This window comes from Pristiophorus japonicus, chromosome 8, assembly GCF_044704955.1.
Source record: "Pristiophorus japonicus isolate sPriJap1 chromosome 8, sPriJap1.hap1, whole genome shotgun sequence".
NCBI lineage: Eukaryota > Metazoa > Chordata > Chondrichthyes > Pristiophoridae > Pristiophorus > Pristiophorus japonicus.
Genome location: NC_091984.1, coordinates 198,125,134 through 198,136,633, shown reverse-complemented (window position 1 = coordinate 198,136,633; position 11,500 = coordinate 198,125,134). Strand labels below are relative to the sequence as shown.

The window sequence follows — 11,500 nt, the reverse complement described above, 5'->3', positions numbered from 1 at the left end:
CCTCCCTCTCTCTCTCTCTCTCTCTCTCTCTCTCTCTCTCTCCTTTTCCTCCCTCTCTCTCTCTCTCTCTCTCTCTCTCTCTCTCTCTCTCTCTCTCTCTCTCCTTTTCCTCCCTCTCTCTCCTCTCTCTCTCTCTCTCTCTCTCTCTCTCTCTCTCTCTCTCTCCTTTTCCTCTCTCTCTCTCTCTCTCTCTCTCTCTCTCTCCTCTTCCTCCCTCTCTCTCTCTCTCTCTCTCTCTCTCTCTCTCTCTCTCTCTCTCTCTCTCTCTCTCTCTCTCTCTCTCTCTCTCCTTTTCCTCCCTCCTCTCTCTCTCTCTCTCTCTCTCTCTCTCTCTCTCTCTCTCTCTCTCTCTCTCCTTTTCCTCCCTCTCCATCTATATCCAGAAATCAGTTGTTTATCCCAGGTCTCGGATGCTAATTAATTAATTGGTTTACCTCATCTCACTCCACCCTATTTTATGTTATCAGAATTGATACAACCTTGAATAAGAGTGACATTTGTGTCTCTTCGTCAGCAGTATGTTTATTTTTTCTACATTCTAGCAGAACTGGCCATCCAATGTTTCATTCATTGCTGAGAACTACTGACTGACAATGAATTACAGCCACAGTAGTACTGCCTGACAGTTCTTTATAGCCGATTACACGAGGCATAATATACAGAATGCGTGCAAGCAGATTGGGTATAACTGGATGAGGTAATCCCATTGGTAATTTTCTATGCAACAATTATTTGTTGTATTAAATAATCCAGTTATATTATCATTGACATTTTATGTCTAATAGCAATTTTCTTAATGTCTTTCAGGTTGTTTAACTGAGACTTTCCATGAGAACAGCTGACACAATGTGTTGGAGCACCAATACAGAGTGCCAGAGTAGTAGTTTGTAGAATCAAATTCCTGCACTACCCTGCGTCTTGTCCGCATTGATTTTGGTGTGTGCTCTTAGTGGAGAACATTCCCCTCCCCACCGGGAGGGAAAATCTTGAGAGTGCAGTCCCTGACCCGTGGTCATATTGCTCGTCAGTTCAGAGCAGCAATGGCAGAGGAATGAGATACTGCTCCCTCTCTCCGCTATGATAGCATGTGACCTGGGAAGACCCAGAGGGGATAAAAATGGGGAAAAGATATACAAGTAAATATTTTTACCAAAACATGCATAATTCAATCAAAACCAATATATTTTGATGAGTTAACTGTAACTCATACTTGCATTTCTGTAGGTATTTTGAAGAAATCTTTAATGCCAGTGGTAAACCAGCGCTGGTTAAGGAATTTGGAGACTGGTTCAGTTACACCAAGAGTCCTCGAGCTCTGATATTCCGTCGAAATCAAACTTTGGTTACAGACATGGATTCAATGATTAAATTAATGAGGTATGTGCAGCTGCGCCAACCAGAATAATGTCTTTACATTGCTTTGATCTTTTAAGCTAGTAAATATATTGAGGATCACTCTAAATGTGTGCTGGAGTTGTCAATACATTATAGTAACATAAAGGACTTGGGTAAACCTCACTGTATATTGATTTTAAATCCTGTATACTGGTTCATTTGATTGAAACCCAAAAATATTAATTAGTACTATTTAGCTCATTTTTAAGAAATGAAACAAGATTGTTTCACCTGATATACCAGATTCTATGAAATCATATTTTAGACTAATGTATTGAAACTAACTCTTTAAAGACACATTTTTAAAATACTAATGTCCTTGGTCTAAAATCAGCTTTTCTAAATCAAATTTTTCTTGCATTACAGAATTTATCCACAAAATTAGACATTTAGCTGAGAAAAAGTCTTTCTGTATATAAAGTTCAGAAACATTTTTTCTATTCATTTCCATTAGTCAGCATCTTCATTGTGTTTGCATGCATTAATGTACTCAGGTAAACATTTATATGAAAATTACTTTTCATTTTAACAGGGTTGCACTTTACAAACACTAAATTTTGAAGCAGAATTTTTTTTGTATTCAGCCAGTTCAGCTGTTCTCCCATCATTAATTTTTATTATTCACTCCTGTTTGGACGTTTGTGTTTGAGACCTATGCTACTGTTGTGATAAAACTAAAAATCTTGACTCATCCTAATGACCACAAAGAGCGGTCTAACTTTTGTTTTATTTTCCCTCTAATTTGGAAAAACAAATGATGACAGGTAGAAGAGTGGCACTTGCAAATTGTTGGGGCATATGCAATGACTTCACTCATCTGACTATCTTGCTGAGTGCTGGAATTTACTGAAATGAGGATGTGGCCATAAAACTATTCATTTCTAGATGCTAATTTATTTGTTTAACTCTCGACTTGTAGGATCGCAACTTGAACTGCATTACCTTAACAATGAGCCATAATTACACCACCTGATTTTCAAACCGTATTATTGAATTCCTGTCAAATATTTTTAGGTCAAAAAAGAGTGTTCATAAGATTTAATCACAATTTTTAGAAGTAAGAAGTAATATTTCAAGCAAATAAGTACACTTAATTGTCTTTACAAAGTGCCCTATAAAAGGAGCTGGTGTGAAGTTTCATTGCATTCTCAGTACAGGTTGAGCGTCTGAAATCCGGAGTTTTGGAATGTTCTGGAATCTGGATACCGGGCCAATCTGGCGGGGTCGTCTTGAATCCGGAAAATGTTCCAAAATCCGGACCTGCCGTCGCCGGAGCTCCTCCACCTCTGTTGCCGGACTCTCCCCTCCCGCCCCTTACCTTGGCCCGGGCGTTTCTGGATTTGGGACAGTGGAAAACCGTACAGGAAATACCTGGAACGGCCTCAGTCCTGAGGTTTACGGATTTCGTCCGCTTTACCTCTACTTCTATTTACAAACCACATTTGTTTTGCGATATTAATGTAGATAAGGTTAATACATATGCCCGGATTTTGCAGTCAGTGGCGAAGGACTGTAATATAGTACAGTAAACTCTCGATTACCCGGATACGAATGTAACGGAAAACTCGCCGTAATGGAATTTAAAATATTGCAAGATTCGGCAACTAAACAAAAATGAGGATCATTGGCTACATAACAAATACAAGCAGCAGTGAACATTATTACTTGCTTTAAGCTGTGCAAACTATATATTGTACTTACCTTCCTACTGAATCATGATTAGCCACCCAGCACTCCATGGGGTGGATCTTCTGATCTTTCATGTTCCATTTTCTGTCCCGGACGGGCGGCAATGACGGCGGTGAGGTCTCCTGGGTGGGCGGTCAGCCTCCGGCGCTCTGCGGGGGTCTCCGGGGCCGGTTTTGCGGCAGCGCTGAGCAGTTTGCCCCTGGTTGCCACACCGGCCCGCTTTTTGAGTCCCACCTGACCTGTATGCCCCGCAGTGACCGCCTGTAAATAAGGGCGGTCCAACCTATACCGACTGCAGTGAGGTAAATAATGTCGTCCTAAAGTACACGTGATTGTTTTTTTTCTTAATTTTTTTACGATTTATGGAAACTCGCTCTATCGGAAAATTTGTTTACCCAGAGTTGACAAATCCCCAAACCAGGTAAATGAGAAATAACTGTAAATTGAGAGAAAGATCAAATGGCCACATTCAGCCTAAATGTTTTAATTACTACATCTATATTTTCAGCTTTCTCCCCTTTATATATCTCTCTCTCTCTCTTTTTGTTTCTCTCTTTTTTCACTGTTTTGTATGGGCCTCTCATGTCTTTTCATCCTCCACTGTTTGCACATTCTTTTATCCTTTACATGTTTGCATCACCTCATTGCTGATTTTTTAAAATATCATCTAACAGTATTCTATTAATCAGTTTGCAGGTCATTCCACACATTTACTCCCATTTTAAGTGATTTGCCTTCTCTAAAGAGAGGAGGTTAGTCTGAATGTATGATGAGCTGATTTTCCTTGACTGAGGTTTAATAATTGTAGAGGAACCAGATGAACCGGAAGATTCAAAGATTCTATTCTTCCAGACTCTTGAGTTTCTCTACGTTCTCATCAGGATATATAGAGATTCTCTTACTGTATACTATCCACCATTTCAACCAGTGAAGAATATTTCTAGATCCAAATGTACTATTCAACACACTCTTCCTTCTCCCTGCATCTTCACTGTTTAAAAGCCAGGCTAACTACATCTGCTCCAACTCTTTTATTTTTACAGAATCTCAAAACATTAGAACTCTGCCTCCCTCACTCTCTTTGCTTTTTTTAACCTACTTACTTTTAAACCTAATTACTCCTTGATTTCATCTGGTCTTCTCTCCCAATCTTTTAAAGAAATAAAGACAAATTTATATGGTGTCTTTTACTACCTCAGGATGTCCTAAAGCACTTTCAGCCAATGAAGCACTTTTGAAGAGTAGTCACTGTTGTAATGTAGGAATTGTGATGCTGCCCTGCACTTTGCATCTTTGATCTTCATTTAGGTTTCTCAACTTTAAAAAAAAAAAAAAAAATTAATATAGCAGCTGAATCCTCAATTTGCAGTTGACAATTGGTAAGCCTATTGCCTGCTTCGATCTTTCAAATCCTATGGGTAGATTTTCAGCAAGGCCTCTGCCTGCCCAAGTGATGCCGATGGATGCCAAGGTACCGGATGGTACTTTGGGCGGGATATTCATGGCCGAGGTCCCTCAAAGGTCGGTGGGTGGAAAATGGAAGACATATGTCGCCAATCTGGGCGGCAGACGGGGGAGGTTGCATTCTCAGCCGCAGAGGCGCTTGCCGCCCAAGTGCCGCCGAGGATGGAGTCGGGCCCGCGGAGGGTCAAAGACCTGAAAATAAAAATCACAAAAAAAAAATACAAAAACCATCCAAAGACCGTCGGGACCCCATATAGGTAAGTCACTGTTGAAAATGTTTTTTTTTTAAATGTTCACTTACCTTTTTTTCAGGTGGTTCAGACGTACCGTCGGGGACAGACCAGCCTCCTCACAGTGGTCCACCCCCGCTCTGCGCCGACTCCCGCCCACAGGAATCAGGGAACCCGGCGGGCGGGAGCTCAGTTGCGCCACTCGGCCATCAACGGGCGGTTCCCAGTGGCTCTCCTCCAGGCCACCTCCAAAGTGGCACTGGGTGGATCTGTAGGAGGAATGTGGGCGGTAGAGAGTGGTGGGCTGCTGAAAATCGGCCCCTATGATTTTAAATAATGCACTACCAACTTTCAGATATAAAGTAATGCATTTAAAGAAAGAAAATGAAAGATTTGCATTTATATAGCATCTTTCATGATCACTGGACATCTCAAAGCGTTTTACAGCCAATGAAGTAATTTTGGAATGTAGTCACTGTTTTAATGTGGGAAATGCTACAAACAATTTGCGCACAGCAAGCTCCCACAAACAGCAATGTGATAATGACCAGATAATCTGTGTTTGTTATGTTGATTGAGGGATAAATATTGGCCAGGACACCGGGGATACCTCCCTTGCTGCTCTTCAAAGATTCCATGGCACTATTTTGAAGTCCCACTAAGAGACCAGACAGGGCCTCAGTTTAATGTCTCATCCAAAAGATGGCACCTCTGATAATGCAGTACTCCCTCAACATTACACTGGAGTGTCAGCCTAGATTTATGTGCTCAAGTCCCTGGAGTGGGACTTGCACCCACAACCTTCTGACTCCGACGAGAGTGTGCTTATCTACTGACCTGCAGCTGACACTTATAAATTAAGTAAACAAAATATAATTTTGATCTTTTGCTCATGTTTTCACTTTTTCAGAATAATTAATTACAATAAATTTATATTTGTCAGGTATAATAACTTTAAGAATGACCCTCTGTCTGAATGTCAGCAGTGTGATCCTAAACACAACGGTGAGAATTCAATCTCTGCCAGATCTGACCTCAATCCGGCTAATGGAACTTACCCATTTTCAGCATTAGGACTGCGTTCACATGGAGGTACAGACATGAAGGTGAGCTGTTCTGAGATAATGTTGTGTGGAGGGGACGTGGGAACAGCGCACAGAATTGGGTGGAGGGGACAGCAAATGCTGGAAACACACAGCAATTTGGTCAGCATCTGAAAGAGATCAATTAACATTTTGGATGGGACCTTTCATAAGAATAGCAGGAATTCTGATGGGTTCCACCCAAAACATTAATCTAGCTCTCTTATTCTGGTACTGACTGTCTGTTTCAGATTTCTAGTTTTTCTTTTGTATATTTACACAAAGAGCTAGACTTTTCTGAGAGCCCCTCAACGCCAGATTGCCCACTCAGAAAAACCACTCTAGTTTTGCAACTAGACTGGCGAGAATTTCCATAATTAAGTTAAAAATAATCGCCCGGCGAGAAAATGGATCTTGCACCAGTATTCTCGGTGGTTAAAGGCAAAACTAAGTGAGACGGGCGGTTCTTAAAATGTTTTTTTTTAATTTACTTTGAGGCTGCGGTTGGGCCCAAGGAGGGGGGGGAAACTTTTTTTTAAAATCACTTTTTTAAAAAAAAATTAAACATTTCCAAGACCGTTTTAAAGCTAATCGCTGTTTTACAATGTTAAAAAAATTAAGAACCTTTAGCTTGCCTTTCTTTGCCGAGTACTCATCTACCATCCTGTTTAAGCAGCTTTCACAGGATGGTTCCCTCGGCGATCTGGACGGGCTTCCGTTGAGGCCAAACTTGCACCTTGGCGATTTTCTCGGCGGTTTGGTCTCGGCAGGCATTTTCAGATTTGGCCAGTACCATTCAAAAAGTATGGGGAAACTTTCGGCGGGCGGTTTCTCTCCCAAAAACAGCTGTACCTCCGAGAAAACTGCCGAAAATGGTGAAAGTTTAGCCCAAAGAAATTTGAAGTAAAAAAAAGGATATTTCCATTTCTTTCAGTTTACTGTCTTTTGGTAATTTTTCACTTTCCCACTCTTCTCTCCCTCCGCATCCCACATAGAACACATGGGCTTATAATTTAATGCTGGCTGATAGCTTGTACACCTGCTGAATAATACCTGAAAACTTAGATAAGGCATGCTAATTTTAACTCCTTTCCTTAAATGGATATTTGTATAATTCACAAAGGAGCTCTTGAGAGAAAAAATTTAACAATTAACCAAGCAATGGAGGAACTCTTTCCTTGTCAGTGATTGTAGTGTTACCTCCCTCTTTAATGACCCCCCGCCTCCTCGCAGTATGTTTGCCTATCAGTGATGCAATGATGCAATATGAGTTTGGCCCACTTGGTAGTACTCTCACCTGAGTCTGAAAATTGTGGGTTTGAATCCCACACCAAGACCTGAGTGTATAATTGAGGCAGACATTACATTGTCTGAGGTCCTATCCTTCAAATATGGTTCCATTTGCTTGTACAAGAAGGCCTCAAAGATCTCATGGTACGATTCAAAGATTCTATGGCCCTATATAAAGAAGGGCAATGAGATTCCATGGTCAAGATTCCTTCAACTAAAATAGCAGGTTTAACTGGTTGTTTCTGTCTCTACATGGTTATAGATATTGTCGTTTGCATAATTATCCTTGCTCACCAAAAGTAATAAATTGTGTGAAACACAAGTATTTATAGAACATGGCTTATATTCCACAAACACGCTCTTATTTCATTTGAAGATAATCAAATCATAGCTATAAGCAATTCTTCTCTGAGCCCAGTATTATGCTAAAGTGGCTCTCTAAAGCTTAAGGTTAACTCATTTGACTTGTGTTAATGCCTAGGTTACCTCGTTTGAGTTGCACAGCACCTATCGAATGATTGCAGTGAATGGCCCAACGTGGGACGAGGTTCCAGCATTTCAGTGGAGTAAATCTCCGTTCAGCAACCTTGTGCACATGGGACTCCCTGATTTGTGGAGGTTTCTACCAGTGATGGTGCAGTGGAAATAAAAACCTAAGAACATTTACCAGATTTATTTTTTTGTTTTAAAGTATTTTAAATCAGATTAAGACATTTATGTTTATCATCTGCCTTACTTAAAATATTCTTGGGTTAACTCGTACAAAGCTGATTTTTGAAATGAGAGGATGATTCTAAATGTCGGAGCACCATTTGTGGTGTAAATTCTGCAAAATAATCACTAACTTAAGTTTCATTTTGAATGCAATCTTGCATCAGCATTGTTGTGTACTTGATGAAATTTGATGTACATGGTCTTCCGCTTCAACATGATGGTAACATAACACGCACAAATTAAAGCTTAAGGCAGGCTTTCTTGACTAATGTATTTTTACAGCTAATAATCTGCTAAGAGATTTTTGTTAAAGCTTCTATCATTTTGTAATGACTTAATGAACAGAGAAAATTTCACTCCCAGCAGGGCTGCTTCTTTTCAATTCGAGTGGCCTGATGGACCTACAGTTGTCCATCCTCTTGACCGAGGCAAATCATGCAGATAGACAGCGCTGGCTGAATTCAGGGTGAGCTGACAAAACCACCACCTTTGGCTAACAGTTAAACCAATTTAAGGTCAGAGCTGTCACAGTACAGGTACCATGACATTGGGCCCATGTTGCACCTTCCTGCAACTTGTGCACCCGAATGATTGATCAGTTGCCTGTCAGCAGACCGCCCAGCAGAAAACCAGACTGGACTTAAGCCATGGATGGTTGCTGTTAACCTGGTTGGTACATTATTTGCAACTTAAGCTATTTTTTAATATTAAATTCTACATATCTGGTGCTAATACATAAAATTGTGCATTACTTTTGAATACAAAGGTTGCTGATGTACTCTTTTGAGTACAGAGGATGTTGTCTGTACTGAGTTGTGATGTTTGAATAAAGTCAATGAAATATATGTGCATCAGACCTTTGTGGCCTGATTTTAACATTGGGAATTACTAATGTAACTTTATTAGCACTTTCCACTGAGCAGGTCTGCACCCTGTCTATGGTACCCAAATTATTTAAGCATTTCCTCGTGTTGGAAAAAACAAACTTGGATGGAAAATGGTGTGAATGTTGAGTTAGAATACCGTGTCCTTTCATCCCAGGCTGATGGGCTTTCTACCTTGACTTTGGGCAGTTTTTCAGCAGAACTTACTGGTCACTGATGTTCAGCACAGAGCTTCTCTAAGACCGATAATGGTTAATCTCCTGTGGTATTGTACATGGGGACTAAGAGACTTCAAGTGAAGCAGGGTTAGGGGCAAGTGATGAGCCGACTTGCCAGACAGATGTAATTCAGTCCCTATTTTAAATTCTAACATTTGCCCCTTTATTACTTTTATTGTTTAGAGTTAAATAGCAAAACTTCATGGCAACTTGGAAGGCAATTTGGTTGGTCCCTAGAAGTTTCTCTGAGAAGCTATGACAGGCAAAACAGCATCACCAAGAGCAAACAGCATGACAACTTTACATAGGCCGCCATTCTTATAAATGTGGGTATGGGAATTTATAATGGAACGCCATACAGATTCGGAAAGTGCTGCTTTCTTAGTTTTTAAAATGACCTTACAAACAAAGAAAAGATAAAGCAAAGGGCTATGCACCAGCCTGTGATGCATACATAGAAGAATAAAAGCAGCTAGAATTCTCGATCAGCGGAATCCATCAGCAATAGTGTATTGTGTAAACGACCATGAAATCAGTTGGAACTAAGTGAGATTGAAGTGAGAAATCATTTTTCTCAGTGCTCATGATTGTGGAAGGCTGTTCAGGGCACCCTATTGTATGTTTAAAATCCTACATGATACACGCCTGTCAAACCTACCTACATAATACAAATCTTATTAATGTGAACATTGTAGACAAGAGATTTTGCTCAAAATATGTTCTCATGGAGTTTGACTGTTTTTATTTTGATAAATTAGGTGGCTGGTCTAAGTCAGTCCAACATCAACAATAACATTGTCAAGAGCAGTCTGAAGCTGGCTTAGATTCCAGAGAAATAGTCATGGGGCTATGAGAGTCTAGCCTTGGGATCTACTCGATTGTGACATATTCAGTGGCCCATAGTTGCCTGAAACACTAGAAACTAGGTTCAATAAACATCAATGGAACAGTATGCTCAAGCTGGATAACTCTTCCGTCAATGCACAGGTTTGTGTTGCAGCCAGCGTGACACTTCAGAAATATTGCACCAGTGCCAGTGTATTGAAAAGAGAGTACGTCTGCACTCTAAATGGGCCAATGAACACTGGAGTATTTTGCTTTTTCTGTTGAGTTTGTGGTGTAGATTAGCAATTCAACGTACCGTGGAATTTAAACTTTCCACTACCTTAATTGTTTTCCAGAATTCACACCAATTTTTGATGTACGAACTTTGATGTTTCATTTATATTCTTGTCTATTTGTATTCTTTCACCGAAGGTGTTGCTGGACCATGTGTGTGAGATCAACATTTGGGGACTCTTAATTATCTGGTAATTGCCATTATCCACCCAAATATGCATGATTTGTTATAGGACAAGTTTTTTTTTGCCTTTTCATCGTTTATGGTACAATCAATTTGCTACTTCAGGAAAGAACTAATACATCAGTCAAAAAAGGCAAAGGACAGTGTCACAAAGTCTCACATTAAAGTTCTTAAAGGGACATTTTCCAAGGTGATTGCCCTATTTGATGGTCTGAGTTACAACCTGTTGTAGGTGTTGGATGATTTTATTCAAAGAATCAGGAACAACATTCTGCAAGATAAATAACTTTGCTGTACTGATGACATTTACCTTTGCCATTGTTCATCTAATGGCACATTTCCACGTGGAATGGAGCTTTTCAAAAAAATCTGGGTTTCAAACTTTTTTTTTTGTCCTTGGGATGTGGGCAACATGAACAAAGCCCGAAAGGCATTGAGTCAACTACTTAGTATGGGACTGGAGCCTGATGTAGACTGGATAGGAGTGGTATGCCCCTTCCCAGAAGGACGTTAGTGAAACCAGTAGGGTTGTTCAGACAACCCGGCAGCTTTCATGATTTTATCTGGTCATCATCATCATAGGCAGTCCCTCGGAATCGAGGAAGACTTGCTTCCACTCTTAGCATAAGTTCTTAGGTGGCTGTACAGTCCAATACGAGAACCACAGTCTCTGTCACAGGTGGGACAGATAGTCGTTGACGGAAGGGGTGGGTGGGACTCGTTTGCCGCACGCTCCTTCTGCTGCCTGTGCTTGATTTCTGCATGCTCTCGGCAACGATACTCTGAGCTCAGCGCCCTCCCGTATGCACTTCCTCCACTTAGGGCGGTCAATGGCCAGGGTCCCAGGTGTCAGTGGGGATGTCGTACTTTATCAGGGAGGCTTTGAGGGTGTCCTTGTAACGTTTCCTCTGCCCACCTTTGGCTCGTTTGCCGTGGACGAGTTCCGAATAGAGCGCTTGGTTTGGGAGTCTCGTGTGGCCTTATCAATTGTGGTCAGTGCTTCAATGCTGGGGATGTTGGTCTGGACGAGGACGTTAATGTTTGTGCGTCTGTCCTCCCAGAGGATTTGAAGGATCTTGTGGAGACATTGCTGGTGGTATTTCGCCAGTGACTTGAGGTGTCTGCTGCACTTGAGTGTCTCAGCCATACAGGAGGGCGGGTATTACTACAGCCCCTGTAGACCATGAGCTTGGTGACAATTTTGAGGGCCTGGTCTTCAAACACTCTTTTC

General features: G+C 40.9%; 1 protein-coding gene across 1 annotated transcript in view; it reads left to right on the top strand.

Moving 5' to 3' along the window:
* LOC139269238 (putative phospholipase B-like 2) overlaps nucleotides 1–8,709 on the top strand; it is a 13,835-nt gene extending 5,126 nt beyond the window's left edge. Inside the window, exons 2-5 of the mRNA XM_070888327.1 lie at nucleotides 1,005–1,136; nucleotides 1,225–1,377; nucleotides 5,722–5,884; nucleotides 7,632–8,709. Of these exons, the coding sequence (XP_070744428.1) occupies nucleotides 1,005–1,136; nucleotides 1,225–1,377; nucleotides 5,722–5,884; nucleotides 7,632–7,799 (616 nt within the window). The 3' untranslated portion in view covers nucleotides 7,800–8,709. The remainder of the gene's footprint in view (nucleotides 1–1,004; nucleotides 1,137–1,224; nucleotides 1,378–5,721; nucleotides 5,885–7,631) is intronic.
* The last annotated feature ends 2,791 nt before the right edge of the window (nucleotides 8,710–11,500 follow it).